General features: G+C 41.3%; 2 protein-coding genes across 2 annotated transcripts in view; one reads left to right on the top strand and one right to left on the bottom strand.

Moving 5' to 3' along the window:
• SMARCAD1 (SWI/SNF-related, matrix-associated actin-dependent regulator of chromatin, subfamily a, containing DEAD/H box 1) overlaps window positions 1-2316 on the top strand; it is a 47251-nt gene extending 44935 nt beyond the window's left edge. The window contains exons 22-24 of the mRNA XM_061993550.1: window positions 459-641; window positions 1354-1463; window positions 1765-2316. Coding sequence (XP_061849534.1) covers window positions 459-641; window positions 1354-1463; window positions 1765-1826 — 355 coding nt within the window. The 3' untranslated portion in view covers window positions 1827-2316. The remainder of the gene's footprint in view (window positions 1-458; window positions 642-1353; window positions 1464-1764) is intronic.
• A 3827-nt stretch (window positions 2317-6143) lies between these two features.
• The window catches only part of HPGDS (hematopoietic prostaglandin D synthase), a 29579-nt gene continuing 18440 nt past the window's right edge, over window positions 6144-17282 (bottom strand). Inside the window, exons 3-6 of the mRNA XM_061993323.1 lie at window positions 13285-13377; window positions 10684-10793; window positions 7234-7332; window positions 6144-6547 (exon numbers count right to left, since the gene is read on the bottom strand). Of these exons, the coding sequence (XP_061849307.1) occupies window positions 6383-6547; window positions 7234-7332; window positions 10684-10793; window positions 13285-13377 (467 nt within the window). The 3' untranslated portion in view covers window positions 6144-6382. The remainder of the gene's footprint in view (window positions 6548-7233; window positions 7333-10683; window positions 10794-13284; window positions 13378-17282) is intronic.

The raw sequence follows: 17282 nt of genomic DNA, 5'->3' as shown, positions 1-17282 counted from the left end.
TCTTAGATGTCCTTTCCTTCATTTAAAAACAAAAAAACCTATTGTTCTTCCTATGGTATTAATTCCCACTTACAGCTGAAATCTGATATTTCCCTGGTATGTCCAATTAATACAGAAGATAGTCATGAAGCTAAATTCTACCTTCCACCCCCTATTTATTTAATGTAGTTAATTCCTCATCCTCCAACTTGCTCTGTGTGTTCTGTGAAGATGCAAAATCTCTTTCCCAGCCTGTCTTCTTTCTTTGCTGTCAGTCTGTCACTCTTGAGTGTATCTCTGATCACTGCTGATGATTATTGGTACCCTTTTTCCTTCTTCATAACATCTCAACTTTTGAGCTGCTTTGAAGTGCTACTGTCCTCCCGTTCAAAAGATCATCATCCTAACTTCTGTATTCACTTCTAGAGCCTATGTGGAGTTTTCTCCAAGGCTTGATGGTGGTTTCTTGTGTTCTGCAGGATACACCTAATAGATCAGTTCAATACAGATATGGATATATTTGTATTCCTTCTGTCAACCAAAGCTGGTGGCTTGGGAATTAATCTGACCTCAGCAAATGTTGTTATTCTTCATGACATTGATTGCAACCCATACAATGATAAGCAAGCGGAAGACCGATGCCACAGAGTAGGCCAGACAAGGTAAGACTTTGTGTTTATAATTCCTGTCTTGTCTTGGAGGCAGTCTCTCAAAGGAAGCTAGAAGGACAATATTTTATTATTTAAAATGCCATTTAAGCGGAGGCTTGCATAAACCACCTCTGGGTTGTGTGGGAGCTAGGTAGATGTAACTGTCTTAGCACCTCTTGCTGCTGGGACAATCCTTGTTTCTATTCTTTTTCCAGTTCTCTGTAATTCTCAAATTATTGATGCTAAGAACTATTTCAGGGCAGATCTCGAGTCTTTGGTACTGTTTGGCAAAGCTTTTGTTCTCTTCAAGAGACTCCTAAGCTCTAAAATGTTCCCTGTCATAAAGAGTGAAACCCTGGACTGTTTCAGAGTCCTCCATCAGAATAAGCAATTCTGATGATTCAGAATAAAATGATTCTGATTCAATAAAATGAGCAATTGGATGTGTTTAATCACCAGTGTTTCAACTGTAGTATGGGATGAGGGGGAAGTTGAGCTGTTTCTATTAACAGAGATTTTTGTGACAGTCGAGACTTTGCAGTGGGTGGGAGCACAGGAGAGAGCAAGCTTTCTGGCAGCACAGAGTGTGGTGGGACCAGACAGAAAAAATGGGCAGCTCTTTGTTAATTTCCTCCTCCTTGTTTTAAACCATTGCCAGCATCCTTCCCTTTTGCGCTAATCCAAAGAAACTAAAATTGGATTTATCCTATTTTGTGCTTTTCAGAGAAGTAAAAGTCATAAAGCTAATCAGTAAGGGCACTATTGAAGAATCCATGCTCAAAATTAGCCAACAGAAATTGAAGTTAGAACAAGATATGACTGCAGCAGATGCAGGTAGGTCTCTTGCAATTAGTGATATCCACATAAATGAATTCATGTTACTGCAATATATTGTACTGAAAAAACAAGGTTCTTGGTGGAAAGAAGCCTTTCCCTTTTTTTTCACATTCAATAAACTAGAAGGATGTATTTGTGCTGATCATTAAGTCTGACAGGAAGTGCCCTCTCAGTCTGACCCACAGATCAATGACATGCTCATACAAATGGAGGATTTTGTACAATTTTGGGGATCTGGATTTTTGTCTGCTTAAGTGGAGTCTTTTGAGCTGTACTAATGCTTGGTTTTATTCCTCAGGAGAAGAAGGAACCATTCCAACAGATATAGCCACGCTATTAAAAGCTTCATTAGGTCTCTAAAAAGCAAATATGTTGTGGAACACAAGGAAGAAGGGTTTTGTTGTACCCCAAGGACTCTTACGTTATTGGTGACCATGAGTTTTAAGAACATTTTTAACTTTTTGTAGTTTCTTTATTGTATTCCTCATGGTATTGAAACTTTTAACACCGATACTGTTCTTTTGATGCTCAAAAACATAAGTGACCCAAGTGTGCCAACATCGGGTGCTAAATAAACATTTTGCAGATCAGTTTTCAAAACGGGGACCTAAATAGTAATTGTTTAAATAAATCTGCTACTGTTTTAAGATTTGTCAGTATTTTTGTAATTATTTCTACCTCCAAATATATATAAAAAAGCCTGTCTGTTTCACTGGATTACAAGTGTAGATTTTTTTTTATATGTGCCTTATTTGACAATGCTTGAGTCTGTTTCTGCTTGTTTTGGTTCATTTGATGTACCATGCTGGTTTTTATCCACTTGTTCAAATAAAACTCCATAGATTAACAACATGTTTTCATTTTCTGGTTACTAAGGGATGTGGTCTCTGTGTGTGTGGTAACTTCCCTGTTTCAAATCAAGTAGTCAGCTTCCAAACTAACTTAAATGGTCTGTTTTAACTGACATGGCTTTATCCAGCAGTAATTAATTACTAATGTTTCATTATACTCTAATCGTAGCTGTGCTAGGATTAAACTTTTTCCACTCAGGTTGCAGGTTTTTTTGGTCAGCACTTGATGCCAGACCTGCACTCTACCAATGATGTGCCCTAAGCACAAAGTTTGTTTTGCTCTCTTCTTGAAGTTTCGGTGAACTCTGAATTAGTCTCAGTGAAGACCTTTAGTGGTGTCAGTGATGAGGTGTGCTTCCACCTGAAGGTTGAAATTCTGCAGGCAAGGATATGATTTGAGTAGATAGGGGAGAAGAATGTCCATTTTCCCAGACAGAGAAAAAGACTCAAATTTGGTCTTTTGAAGATTCAGACTGCTGCATTTTTTAGAAGCTGGGGTAAGTCAGCATAGAGGGAAATCCTTCTTGCTCCTGTGCAGAGCTCTGCAAATCTGTACCAGGCTAAATGTCTCAGAGGATTTTGTCCTAGTGTTCATGCTACTTTTGGACTACGGGGTTAATATAGTTACCACTTGTGTATATGTGGTTATTGTAATCAGAAGGTGCTCATGTTCTCACTGTTTGCTTCAGTGAAATGAAACAAAAAGCCTACCCTACCAAGTGGTTTGTGTGGTGTGCTGGTTTGGGGTGTGTATCTAATCAGTTAATGTGTAGTCATAGAATCATAGAGTAGTCCTTAAGCAGTTACATCCCCAGAGCCCTGGGGGCAATATCTGACTTTAAGTGCTATGGAATTCATATGTGTTTCTGCCTTTTTTGTTTATTGCAATTGTTTCTACCCTCTTTAATTGAGAGTCTCAAGAGGCTGCAGAGTCACCATCCTTGGAGATACTTAAAAGCCATCTGGACACAGTTTTGAGCAGCTGTCTTTAAGGTGACTTTGCTTGAATGGGTAATTTGGACCAGATGACCTTCAGAGGCCCCTTCAACCACAGTGATTCTGTCTCTGGTTTAGAAAGATTTACTGGATGGAAAAAAAGCCCAACTATCTGAAATTTCTTGGTGAAGGAGGAAAAAGGTGTGAAGTGGTAGAACAAAGCATGCGAAGAATTGCAAAACAGGTGGAGGTACCATATTGGAAGGACCGAAAGATTGGACCTTGCTTTTCAGTCCTGCCAATATCTGGTTTGTCTCTGAACCGTTAGTGACTGATTGGTGTTGCTGAGGTGATTCGGTGAAATACGGCTCATGGTGGGAGGGACAAGCAAGTGTGAAGGGAAATTATTTTGCAGCAGTTGCCGTTTTCAGCCCAGAGGATTGCCAGAGTTTGTTGTGGTTTGTCTGCTTACACAGTGGAGTCCTCTTGCAAGCATTTGTTTCCCATTGAGTTTATGTAAACTGCTTGCATCAACAACAATCCATATTGCCAGGATTTCCCTTCACCTGTTTTCCCCACTGCTAGGAGAAGAACTATTTGCTTGTTCATGTGCTTGGCACCTGGTTTCCAGCCCTGCCACCACCACCTTCCAACTTGTGTCACTTACTGGAGGAGATGGTGAGCTGCTGAATGTTTTTGCATCTGATGTGCTTATGAAGGATTGATGCTGGTGTGGGCACCAGCTAAACTGGGTAGCGATTTTTTTTTTGGGGGGGGGGGGTTGTTTTGTTATGGGTTTTTTGGTGGTGTTTTAGGGTTTGGTTTTTTTTCTTTGTGGGTTTGGTTTTTATTTTTTTTCAGTGGCATTGCATAAGCTTCAAGGCTAAAGAATATGCTTGACAAGCTTGAAGTTTGTGAAGCCCTTTTACTTTCCTGGCTAGTTTTAATTCTAAAATAAGGGATTTTTCAGGTATGTCAGCAGCAAAACAAAGATGAGGGGGAATGTGAGCATCCTGCTGAACACAGAGTGCCCTGGTGACCGAGAATGCAGAGAAGGCTGAAGTACTGAATACCTTCTTTGCTTCAGTCTTTACAGCCAAGGCCAGCCCTAGGGAAGCCCAGTCCGGCAAGGACAATAGGAAAGCCAGGACAGCAGAGGACTTGCCCTGGGTGGAAGAGGAAGAGGTTAAAGATTTGTTGGCCAAGCTCAAGGCTCATAGGTCAATGGATCCTGATGGGATGCGTCCAAGAGTGCTGAGGGAGCTGGCTGACATGATTGCTAAGCCTCTCTATCATTCTTGAACAATCATGGAGGACAGGCGAGGTACCTGAGGACTGGAGAAAGGCCAATGACACTCCAGGCTTCAAAAAGGGCAGGAAGGATCACCCAGGAAACTATAGGCCAGTCAACCTCACCTCCATCCCTGGAGCCTCACCTCATCCTGGATGTTGTCACTAAACATATGAAGGGAAAGGTGGTTATCGGGTGAGTCAATATGGATTCACCAAGGGGAAATCTTGTTTGACTAACCTGATATCCTTCTATGAGTGCATAACCAGCTGGCTAGATGAAGGGAGAGCAGCGGGGATGTCATCTATCTTGACTTCAGCAAGGCTTTTGACACTGTCTCCCATAACATCCTCATCAGAAAGCTCAGGCAGTGTGGTTTGGATGAGTGAACAGTGAGGTGGATCGAGAGCTGGCTGAATGACAGAGCCCAGAGGGTGGTGATCAATGGCACAGAGTCGAGTTGGAGGCCTGTGGCCAGTGGAGTTCCACAGGGATGGGTTCTGGGGCCAGTCTTGTTCAACATCTTCATCAACGACCTGGATGAGGGGACAGAGTGTACCCTCAGCAGATTGGCTGATGACACCAAACTGGGAGGACTGGCTGATTCACCAGAAGACTGTGCTGCCATTCAGTGGGATCTCGACCGGCTTGAGAGTTGGGCAGAGAGGAACCTCATGAGGTTCAACAAGGACAAGTGCAGAGTCCTGCACCTGGGAGGGAACAACCCCATGCACCAGTACAGGCTGGGGGTCGAATTGCTGGAGAGCAGCTCTGCAGAGAGAGACCTGGGAGTCCTGATTGATAATAAACTAACCATGAGCCAGCAATGTGCCCTCATGGCCAAGAAGGCCAATGGCATCCTGGGATGCATCAAGAGAGTGTGGCCAACAGGTCAAGGGAGGTTCTGCTCCCTCTCTGCCCTGGTGAGGCCTCAGCTGGAGTCCTGTGTCCAGTTTTGGGTTCCCCAGCTCAAGAGGGACAGAGAACTGGAGAGAATCCAGTGCAGGGCCACCAAGACGATCAGGGGACTGAAGCATCTTATTTGGAAAGGCTACGGGAACTGGGGCTGTGTAGACTAGAGGAGACTGAGGGGGAATGTTATTAATATTTACAAATATATAAACAGTGAGTGTCAGGAGGTTGGAGCATCCCTTTTTTTGTATCTAACAACAGGACAAGACGTAATGAGATAAAGCTGGAACACAAAAAGTTCCATTTAAACATAAGGAAAACCTACTTTACTGTGAGTGTGAGGGAGCAGTGGCACAGGCTGCCCAGGGAGGGTGTGGAGTTTCCTTCTCTGGAGGTCTTCAAAACCTGCCTGGATGTGTTCCTATGTGGCCTGATAGAGGTGGAACTGCTTCAACAGAGGGATTGGACTGGATGGTCTCTTCCAACCCCTGCAATTCTACCATTCTGTGATAAGTGGGTCTTTCTCTTTTTTCTTCTTTACTTCCTGTCCTTGGTCCTCCCACGCATTTATCATCACTGTTAGCCTGCTTTTTTCCAGACTGAAAGCCTACAATAAGCTGTTGAGATTACATCTCTCCGTGAAGGTTTGTTTGTCTCTTCTCACTTTGAGAGACCACAGAACAGTAGTTGGGTTGATCAAGCATTTTATTAGTAGTTGGGGGAATGTGGTTGAAACCACACCTCTCCCTCAGGCTCTACTCTACCAAATTAACTTTCTAGATTCTCTCTTGTAAATGGGTGCAAGTGGTAGATTTTGATTTGGCATAGCATACCCATCTGAAATCAAATTACCCTAGTAATTTAGGACATTTGCCATGTTGAAACACTAAATATGATTGGTGTGTTTTCCACTCTGAGCAGCTGATTTATAGTGCAGTCTTTGGTCTTTTCTGGATCCAGGCTGCAATAGCTGGAAGTGCTTGCACTCTGTCTTTGAGAGCCAGAAGCCTGGGGTAGTTGTCTACCAGGTCAGCTTTATGGGACAGAAGTGTCGTACTGCACACATCCCAATAGAAATCAGCCCATGTTACCTGTTGGAAATGGGAGAGAAAGCAGGTAATTTTAGTTGGTCATCTCAAAAGCTCAGGCTACTAATATTTACAGTAAACTGCAGATATGAAACTTGAATCCATCTCTGTTGTGCAAGTTTGGGACTTCTTTTAAAGCCTATAATTACAGAGCTAATAATTAGGTTAAGTGCAAGGCTTGACTGGAGTAAAAAATTGATTAAATAAAGCCCTTGCTACGTATATTACTTCCATTACAATATTACTCTTTCCTACTGAAACTGTGCTGCAGATAAGTGTTTTAATTAGTTTCTAGACAGTTTGGAGTAAAAAGGTGGTTTTTAATATTGTCAATTTTTCATAATTTTTAATCATTTTTCATAATTTCAATATAAATTGTTCCATGATTATAAGCAGAGTTCTAAACAAATCCCATCTGTGTTGACTTGTACAAAGGCTTTACAGTGTTACGAGACAATGTGCTCCTAAACTGGTTTAGGAAATGCATATGCTAGTCCTGGTTCGTCTTAGATTTCTAATGGTGTTGAAAAACGATCATCGCATTTTCAATAGAGTGACCAATTGTGTATTAGTAAGAATAAAGAGTTGTTTCATGGGCTGGCATGAAATACGGAAATTCAACAATGACCAATGATTTTTATTTTTTCTGGCAACCTGATTGGAATGGGAGAAACAAAAACTATACTTACAGACTTCCCTACCAGCCAGTTTTTATCCCCTAAGAAAGTATTCAAGTCTTTCAGTAACTCGGGTGCTTTGTTGGTGAGGATGTCATCAAATGCTCGATTCTGGAAATAGAATGAAACACAAAGGTGCACACCAATGTGTAAGCAAAGCAGTCAGGAAAACTGAGTTTTTAGGCGTTACTTTTGGTATGAAAAAAGAAACAGGTGAAACCTGAAAAGGTAACAGTAAAATCATTTGGTCTGACCTAAATTTTACAGTACTCTCAATTCTCTTTGGAAGAAGAATGTGTTAACAACCAAGTCAGGGTTAATACAACAGCAAGTATTAAATATAAGTAATGAAATGCAGAGATAACTTCCATTGGGATACATGAAAAGGTGCATGAAATTAGGAAATTCCTAGAATTTAGGAAAGCTAAGGTAATTATCCACGAAGGGCCGTAATTAGATGCCCAGAACATGGCATTTGTGGCTCAGTGAGCCATGACTTAAGCCAATTGCTCCCTTCTTGAGCATGTGAAAGCTGCTGGATGCTGAGACATGACGTGTGGAGCAATGCTGCTCATTTTTCTGTGCTTACAGCCACTCAGACACATTAAGATGGGATCCCTGCCATGGACTTGGGAAGAGCCCATTTATGAAATATATTCCTAATGTCTCATGGTCATTTTTTTGAGACTTTTGGATGTGATTTTTTTTTTTACTGTATGGGCTCTAAAACTTCCAGAATCCCTCAGGATCACTTTTTTCAGTCAGTCAGATGCTGATTTTAGCAGTCCTTGTGTGAGATGTAGAACCTAGGTTTTAAGCTTTTGCTGGGTTCATCTTCGAACTTTTTTGTTAGTGGATTATTCTGGGGTTTTTTTGTTGTTTTTTTTTCTCCACAGCAGTGACATATGAGGTGTTTGAAATCTGCATTGAAGGGTATGGGCTTTAGTTTTTTTTTTTTTTTAATAGATGGACAATGAGGCTGTGCACAGTGGTGGTTTTCTGCTAACTGTTCCCAAAGCAGAAAGTTTCAAGGCTGCTTTTAAAGAATTAGCTGTTACTTTTGGAGAAGGAAACCACTTTTCTCTTCTCACCTGCAAGAAAGCAGGTGAGATTGCAGACTATTATGATCATCTGCTCTGACCCACGTGGCTTGGCCTAATTTTGGAGGAATCTATTCAGGGTTGGTTAAATTAGCACTGCTATACAGGAATGGAATTATTTCAACAGCTTTGAAATTCAAGTTAATGAAAGAAATACTGATATTTAGAAGAGGCAGCAGCCTAAAGGGTCCAAAAAGCGCAGGCTGAAAAATAAAAATCAGTGTTTCTACAGACAAGTTTGAAGATCTGACATCACTTTCTGCTGTCTGTTAAGAGTTTAGCAACTGAATGTGGTAAGTACAAGTAACAGCCAAACATCCAAACATTTATGTTTGTACCTTGTGCTGTGATACTTTCTTTGGGTAAGTTTCCTTCCCACCCCCCTTCCCCCTGCAAAAAATAAGCCACACTTTTGTGTTATCAGAACAGTAATGAGCTCTTCCAGCTACAGAACTATGCAGTCACCCTTCAAGCCAGTGGACATGTGACCAGGATCCACCCTGTGGAGTGGTACATTCTCATCTCAACCCTGGAGCTCTCCAGCAATGTGTGACAAAGCTGTAGCAACACCAGCTATTTTTTGGAGGGAGTGTAGAGTGAAGGGAGAGTCTATGCCTGACACAGAGGGGAGCGTCCATGGTCAGCTTCTATCTCTGCTCCCTTTACCGTGCTTGGTTTAGTCTTTTCTACCGACTAGATAGCGTAGCACATTCTTTAATCTTTCTCTGAGGGGTGCGTGTTCCTGTTAATTATCTGTCAGGCCTGGAGTACTGCGTGTAAATTACTTCAATCTGGCATTGAGAGGCTGAGATGCCACTTTCACCACAAGGTGGTGGCATTGGGCCCGAGAGGAGAAGGAGAACAGCTAACGGTGAGGAAACTTCCCAGAAAGTGAGTTTTTCGAGCTTCCTTGGCCCAAAAAACGCTCTTTCACACATACGTGCATATAGCCATATAAGGGTTGCCTGCAAGTTCTCTTCAAATTAATCACTGGTGACGTGATCTGGGTCCTTATTTTGGAGAAGTGCTTGAGTACGGGCTGGGACACACGCAGGCATCATTGTGCGAGCTTCCCTCTAAAGGCGCAGCAGTGCTGCTTCGACACGATCACATTGACAGTAGTGTGGCTGTTCCTAAAGGATTAAAATCGTGAGTCAACCTCCCATCTCCAAATTAGGAAATTTTGGGAAATCACTAGGAAATAAAGTAATTAATAATTTTTAGTACTAAAATCTCCAAACATACTTTCAGGTTTCCCCCTGCAAGATTTCAGAGCACTTTCACATTGTTTCATTATTTATTATTGAGTTGGGGCAATGTTTTATACTCCATGGCTTCTGTATTCCGATAGCATGGCTCTGTACTCCATCATTTCTGCATTTCTGTATTAAGATACTCTAGTTGATCTGAAATGTTACCCTTGAAGAAATGGAAGGTTGCTGCACTGATAGTTAATGGTGATACCTGTTGTTACACTACCACTTCCCTAAAAGGGTCAGGTCACCTGCTTGGGTCAGAGCTGTGTGGAGTCTTTGTAACACTGGAATTAGCTCATCCATCACCCTCTTGCCCCAGCAACAGATCTATATGCTTGCATTTGGGGGTCTGGTGAAAGGGACTGGAGCAATGCCAGAAAAACCCCCAAACAACCCAAAAGCTGTTGAACTGTCCCATGACTGTTTAAGTAGCCATGGCAGCGTTGTCAGTATTTGCAGAAGCACCTCTTAAGACAGAGGTGGAGCTGTGGGGGTCTGAAGAGCATGGCCACAATGACAGTGACGGATGTGCTGCCTCCTTTTTTTAGCAGCACCTGCTGTCTTACACTGCTCTGGTAATTGAAAAGCATTTGTCCCTGGCAGTTGATGTTATTGAAAACTAATACTTACTGAAAACCAGGAATAAATCAAGATGCAGAAGCACAAAAAGAAGATGGGATGGGGCTGTTAATCTTGTTGAGCTTGCAGAAAGAGAAAGATCAGAGCTTAGTCTGTTTATGACAAGACACAGGTATTGCACAGTGCTGGCTGGGGTGGAAGTGTCCTGTCTTTCCCTTTTGAAGAGCTGTTTGCTGTGTGCATGTATGGCATCCTTGATTCAGGGTGGACTACTGAGGGAGGACTCATGATGGCCTCATTGTTTCCACCAAGGCTGTAAAAAATCTGGTGAAGGGAGAGGTGACAGGGAGCAGAAGGTCTTGGCTGGATTATGTTGAGGAAGAAACACATTACCCCTCCAGCTCAGCTTTGCTGAGGTTAGGTGATGAACCCAAAGGGCTGACACACATCAGTTTCTCTAGAGGGGATTCTCAGGTACAGAGTCATGGCTAACGTGCTATCTTTGTTTAAATTGGTGATTGTCTTACTCTCACATCCTGGTTTTTTTCTGCCCAAGGGAAGAGCGTCATGAAATCAGCTATGGTGTCCACAATGGCGTCAACTAGTGCCTGTTCCACAGGAGTCTGACCTGCCAGACCTGTGGGGAGCAAGCATATGAAGGGAGGTTAGAGACAGCAACAGCAAGAATTTTTGATACCCAGAAGGTAAACTCTGTTCTTTGTGAACATTTCCCTAAAAATGCAGGCTCTCCAAGGCTTGCTTTTTTTTTTTTTTTTTGTACTAACAACATGAATTTGACTCCTTGCATCCAGGTGCAGTCTCATGCACCTTTGCTTTTTTCTCTCCCCAGCCTCATACAGCCATCTGAGGTTGTGAGTTGTTCTTTCCATCACCTGAGCCTACAGCCTGCTTACTGCTTCTTTTTCCTTCTCTCTGCCTTACACCATCCCACCATGTTCAGTGAGGGTCAGCACTATTTCCTTCCTGTTAATATTTCCCTGTTGCAGCTTTCAATGTCCTTTTCTGTCTCGTAGTCTTTCCATTTTGGTCAACACAATAACTAAAAGTGCTTCTGTGAAAGTCTGCTGTAATTCCCTCTCCTGCCCATTCAGACCCATTCAGAACCTTCTAATGACATCCTGCTTGCTTTTGATTACTTCATTGTACTCTGACATCTTAGCCAAACTTTATTTGCAAATCTGCTTTCCTCCTCTCCTGTTCTTTGGCTTGCCTGCAGTCTTCTTAATCCTACTATGTTTTCTCCTCTTGCTCTTGTTTCACAGACCTGTGTTCATACTTTCACCTCTGTGCAGGTTCAGGTCATCCTTCTCTTCCTCTCTGTTCTTTAAGCCTTACGTGGAAGCTCTGTGTTTCCCATAAGCCATGAGTCCTTCCTCTGCCAAGTGTCTGCCTTACTGAAACTTTATGCTTTTGAAGGTGAGGCCTCTCCTTTTGGGAACTGAGTGATATGTAAACAGACTTAATGGCAGAACTAGCAAGTTTTGACTATAAAATTGAAAATATTTTTTTCCCTCCTTCCATACACACTCTTTTTCCTCCTGTAGCTTATGGTGTGACTGACACTGAAAGGAGAACAGCATGGTCTGGGTGTGCCCCAGAACTGTAGCCTTTGTGCAAAAGGTGTCGTGGGAATGCCCTAAAGTCAGAGCTTCAGATGCAAAAGGAGTGCAGCTCCAGCTCAGCCTCCTGATAGGAGATGAGAAGGGAGGCAGCATGTGTGGAAGGCTGGCTTTCTCATCCTTTTTCATTACTAGGTGGATACTTGTCATTCTCTACTCTTGCAAGTAGTAGATTGTATTGAGGATGGGGGAAATTGGCAGGAAGGACTACACATATGCTTGAAAATACATTGTGCTAGCACCTTGAGGAATAATGCTCTGCACTTCTGTTTGTTTCCTCGGTTGGAAACTTGAGATATTTTGAAAGGTGGGTTATGTCTCATTACTCAGAATAATAATAATAAAAAAAAAGTAGGACAGTGCTCGCTTCCCAATCCCCCTCTTCAATTTATTGATGTTCAGTACGACAAAACCAGAGCAGTTTTGCAGACGAATGACAGCTTGTTGACCTAAAGCAAGCCCTGACTACTCTCTTTGATTACTTGCATTACTAAGTCTTATACCACTTTATCTAACTGGTTAAGTACTTCCATAGCATGTAAGTAAAGATGTGATGTCACCATCTGATCTAATCTCGGCCAGGTCAGAATTGCTGCCTAAATCTGCTTCAAAGTGCTCTGCCTGCTGACCATGCCAATCTCTAATGCTTCCAAAACCTTCTGATCATCTCTCCAGTTAGCCTGGTAGCTCAAAGTTTAGCTCCAGGGCAAATTGTCCTGGGAGCCTCAGGGAAGCTCACGCTTTCAGTTATGCAGTTACAGGTGAAAAAGGTTTGTTGACTGAAGAAGCCAGCCCAAACTGCAGGTACTGTATGCAGTGGGGAAACTCAATCAGATGTAAGGATGGATTATTTCTGAGCTACCTTTTAGAAATATACATAATGCAAATACTGAGCTCAGACATGTGACTTCAGCTCTGAACATTGTAGCATTTCATACTACACGTTGTTACTTTGAACATTTTTTTCCTGGGTGTTTTATCTTTTGTGTTCCTTTTACCTGACATCTGAGTGACTCTAGTACAGCACCCTAGCAAATGTGACTTGCTCTATTTCTTCTGTTCTGATCTAGGAACCTTGGGGGATATAGCCTGAGATCTCATCAGGATTGCCCCAGCAAGCACAATTGGCACCAAATTATGGTAAAATGATCACTCAACATGGGCGTGCCACTGTACAGGGCTTCTCTACTTTCTAAACCATCACTCTTTGAGTGGCACTTTTAAGAGCACTCTACATGTTATACTGTGTTTCTGTGGCCAGCACATAGCACTGGCAGATAAGATACAGATGGCAAGGAGAGGCTGATAACTATTAGAAGTTTATGCCGGGGAAAAAGCATTAGTATCAGTATTAGCACACCTGTGTTTACCTCTGCTTGACTTGGCGCATGTCAAGCTGTTTGTTTCTCTCTTTGCTATGGTTGTATTTTTCCTGAGGATTAAAGGTGAGTGCAAAATAGAGCAAGAAAATAGTCAAATATGTGTTACCTGATTCTCTGGCAAGATATCTTGCTATTGCCAGACTCTGGTGAATGGTAACTCCATCTACTTCCAGAACAGGGAGTTTGCCAAATGGGATAGCTTGGAGGAGAAAGGGAAAAAAAAGAAAGTAAGTAACAACCAAAGTTAAATCATAGCCCTTAACAGTGGGAGTCTGTCACAGGTGCACATCTGCTCCTCAGAGGGTATGCATTGTTAGAGCACTTAACAGTTCACAGAATTTCTGTAGCAAAATGCAGGGACTTAAAAAAATATTAAGGGTATAACCAGATCACATAGCAAACAGGCAACTTTAGTGAAGAAACCAGATATTGCATTTCCTATTTCCTAGCCTTGTGCTGTAAAGGCTGAATGGGCTCCTACATATCCTAAATTATTAATACAGGGAAACTTTTGAGTGGATTCTTGGGCTTTTTTTTCTTCTTTTCTCTGCTTTTTCCTACCCAGGAGAGTGGCTGCCAAGGTTAAGCAAAGTACTACAGAAGATTTTGTAGTGCAGGATCTGGGATGGGATGTCTGGGATGTGAAGTAAGAGATAAAGACTACAAAGGTACTTTTTTGTTTACACCTGTTTTAAATTCAGCAGCAATGATTCAGGGAAGTATCTGTATTTTGGAACTTCTATGGTGACGTTTCAATAGACAGCCATCACCAAGAGACAAATAAAGCTTTCACTATGAACTGCAGATCCTAAGAGGATACTCAAATTTACTTGATTTAGCTTGCTGTTAAAAACAAAAAGGTTCAGTCAGTCATAGCAAAGAAGCTGCCAGACTTTAAGCATTGGGGCAGACTAAGCAGGCATCATAAATATCTGCAAAAGAATTTGAGATGAGAAATCGTGTTATTTTTTTCGGTTATTAATTCAGTAGCATTACTACGTGAAAATGCAGGCTTCTGTTTTGCCATGTTTTGTCATGTTCAAATAGGGCTGGAGTCCAGGAGCAAAGTTTAAGCTGTTAAAAACTGTCACAATTAGGGCAGTGAGACTCTGCTTGTGGAGACCCGGTGCTGTTCACCTGAGGAACTCTAAATCTCAGCATTTCCAAGGGTACTGTTTCAAAAATTCCAGGTACTTGATTGCAAATGGTGGTCATAGCCAAATGTTTTGCACCTGGTTTTCATCTGGGTTACACTTTATGTAAACAAAAATCTGTGTGCATCTTATTACTGTCTTTTGATGTAAAAGAATGGGAGCAGAAAAGTGAGAACATTGGCTATGAGAAACATGCAAAGTACTCTCAAACCCAGGAAAACTGTCTTGTCTTTTGGAATGGCACTTCTATTCCATGAGTGAACTTAAGAACTATTTTTATTTTTACTTTCATTAAGAGCTATTTTTTTTTTTTAGTTCTTAATGCAAAAAGAAAAATAATGAAACCTCATGCATTCGTGACTTGTTTATCAAGGCAACTTCATCAAGGATGAACACTGTCGTGTGGATCTGTGCTTTAGCATCCAATATGTGAATTATGTTAGGTACAAGAACCAGATCTCTGGTGTCAAATCTATATCTGCATAATTAATTTGGCAGCTGTACAAAACATTCAGGACTCCTCTGTGGGTTTTGTTTTTCCTGCATCTGAACACCATACTCATGATACTCTTCTTTTTTTCCCCTAAGTTCATCACACTGTGAAGATGGTATAAATTTTGATGCTATGACTAGCAGAAGCAAGAGAGCTCAAAGAGAATTAGCTGCTGTACTCCAGAGAGAAAGCATGTACTGCAAGTTGTTATTGAAACAATAATAGACTTGTTGCACAGAAGGCTTCATATGTTGGTTATCCAGAGAGCAACAAGATTTTGGTTAGTCTATGTGTTGCTTCATTGAGAATTCCAGAGAGAAAAAGATGCATCCCCAAAATACTAAACTGAAAAACTCTCTCGTGAAGATAAGAGCTTTGGCTCTGTGTGCTGGATTAACAGTGCAGCACCACATCACTGCCTCCACAGCCACTGAGTTGTGAAATAACATTTGCTCATGCAGGATACCAGAGCATCTTTCAAGTAAGCATGAGTAGAGAAGATGAGAGTGTGTGTGATTGCTGGATGGACAACAGGCAACAGCAAAAGGGCAGGAAGCTCAGGAGCAGGCATAGCCAGCCCTGACAGAGTTAACTGGTCCTTTTCAGAGGCCCTAGTGGGGATGCCACTGGGCTGATGCAGTTTTGGGTAGGTCATCTTGACTAACCAGCCTCTGTAGCAATAACTGTCAAAACATGTTGATCACTGCTCAGGTTGGGAAATGGCAATTGCTTCATCTGGAAACTGAAGGGACCACTTTCTTCTGTGTTTACAAATGAGGGAAAATCTAAAAGCCACAGCTTAGACTAATGTTTCACTTTGTTGGTCACTACAAGTCAAATGAAAGGCAGTTTGTTTGCATACATACATTATGTTTTTAACAAATCCTTGATAACAGCATAAGGAGGGAGACATCTTTCTGACAGTCGAGGAACAAGGATTAAGGTGCGAAAGGCAGCTGGGTGGTGGAATGGTAGTAATCTCTCATGTTCTATTTCTTGGGAATCTGGCCATTTCTGGGTTGACTCCTTTTTTTTTTTTTTTTTCCCTAGCAGCCCACAGAATTCAAGGGGACTGCTATTCATTTTTTGAAGGCATGAGTAATGACTACAAAGTTCTTCCTCCTCAGTGCTGAGCTGTTTTCATTGAGATTCAGTTATTCTTTCCTGGAAAAGAAACTGCATTTACAACTGAAAATATCCAAATACAGCTTTGTTTTGGGTGGAATAGAAATATTCATACACTTGCATGATCCATAATGCACATAAAAAATTAATAAATGAGAGCAGACTTTATTGCACATTGTACCATATGCCTTAAGTGTGTAAAAGACATTGTACTTTGACTTATAATGAGGCTTGGGGCTGGCTCTATTTTGCTAAGAGGTAGCATATCTATTGCAATCATTTCTAAACAATGAACTATTTAAAGCATAACAGATGGTAAATGGGAGATGTTCTTTCCTTTATCATGTGTTCAAAATGCCATTTGGTTTTTTTTCTTATGAAAAATGAGGTGAAAAAATGTTATTTGAATATAAATGTAGAATTTTTTTTCCTTGCTGATAAAATCAAAGTATCTGTTCATACAGTGGCTTTTGAGTATTGAGTTAATAAGCTATAAATGACTGCAATTCTGAGAGGTTTGAAGAAAGCACACTTGTGCAGATCATTGCACAAATCTGTCATTTTTTCATGGGTGCAGGGCATGCTATTCTTGCACACCAGCAAGTATGACAGATATCTAGGCTAATTTACAGTTGAAGAAATCAGCAAAGAACAGTCAAGGGGCAGAAAATATTTATAGTACCTCTCCTGTGTATTGGAGGAGAAGGTAATAGGAGCTTATAAAGTTGTATTTTCAGTCTGGAAAAGTTTAGAGGGGGAAAAAAAAATTCTGTTTGCCTTTGAATTATTCAGTTATTCAAAATTAATGTAACCAGACAAAAGTTTTGAGTAACTGGCCATTTTGGTAACTATGCCTGTAGACCTCTTTAAATTGAACTTTCATCAGAATATTCTTACATTTCCTGTTATCCTGGTTTTTCATTACTTTTAATATTGCATGATGGAAGGAAATCTGCACAGACTTTACACCCACCCACTGTCAAGATTTTCTTCATGAATATTGTAAGATACCAGAATGATGTGCATTTTCTCTTCTCATTTCTGGAAGAGCTCTCTGAAGTGTCTGTGCAGTGTTTAGGAGTTGGATTAATTCCTTTTTATGCATACTTTAATTTTGGTTGGCTTTTGTGACTGTAACTGTGATGTTTACATAGTCTCTGCTGGATACTAAGCAGGGGAGGTGAGGCCCGATGTGTGTTAAAAATTAAGAACATCTGTATAAATTGTCTCCATCCGATGAAGTCCTCAAGGTCTGTGATAACTATTCCCATCCTGACATGCCTATAGGTTCTCAGTAGCATTCAAGCATTTAATTTACAGTCAACTCCTTGC

Source organism: Colius striatus, chromosome 3, assembly GCF_028858725.1.
Source record: "Colius striatus isolate bColStr4 chromosome 3, bColStr4.1.hap1, whole genome shotgun sequence".
Lineage (NCBI taxonomy): Eukaryota > Metazoa > Chordata > Aves > Coliiformes > Coliidae > Colius > Colius striatus.
This window is presented reverse-complemented; position numbering and strand designations above follow the sequence as displayed.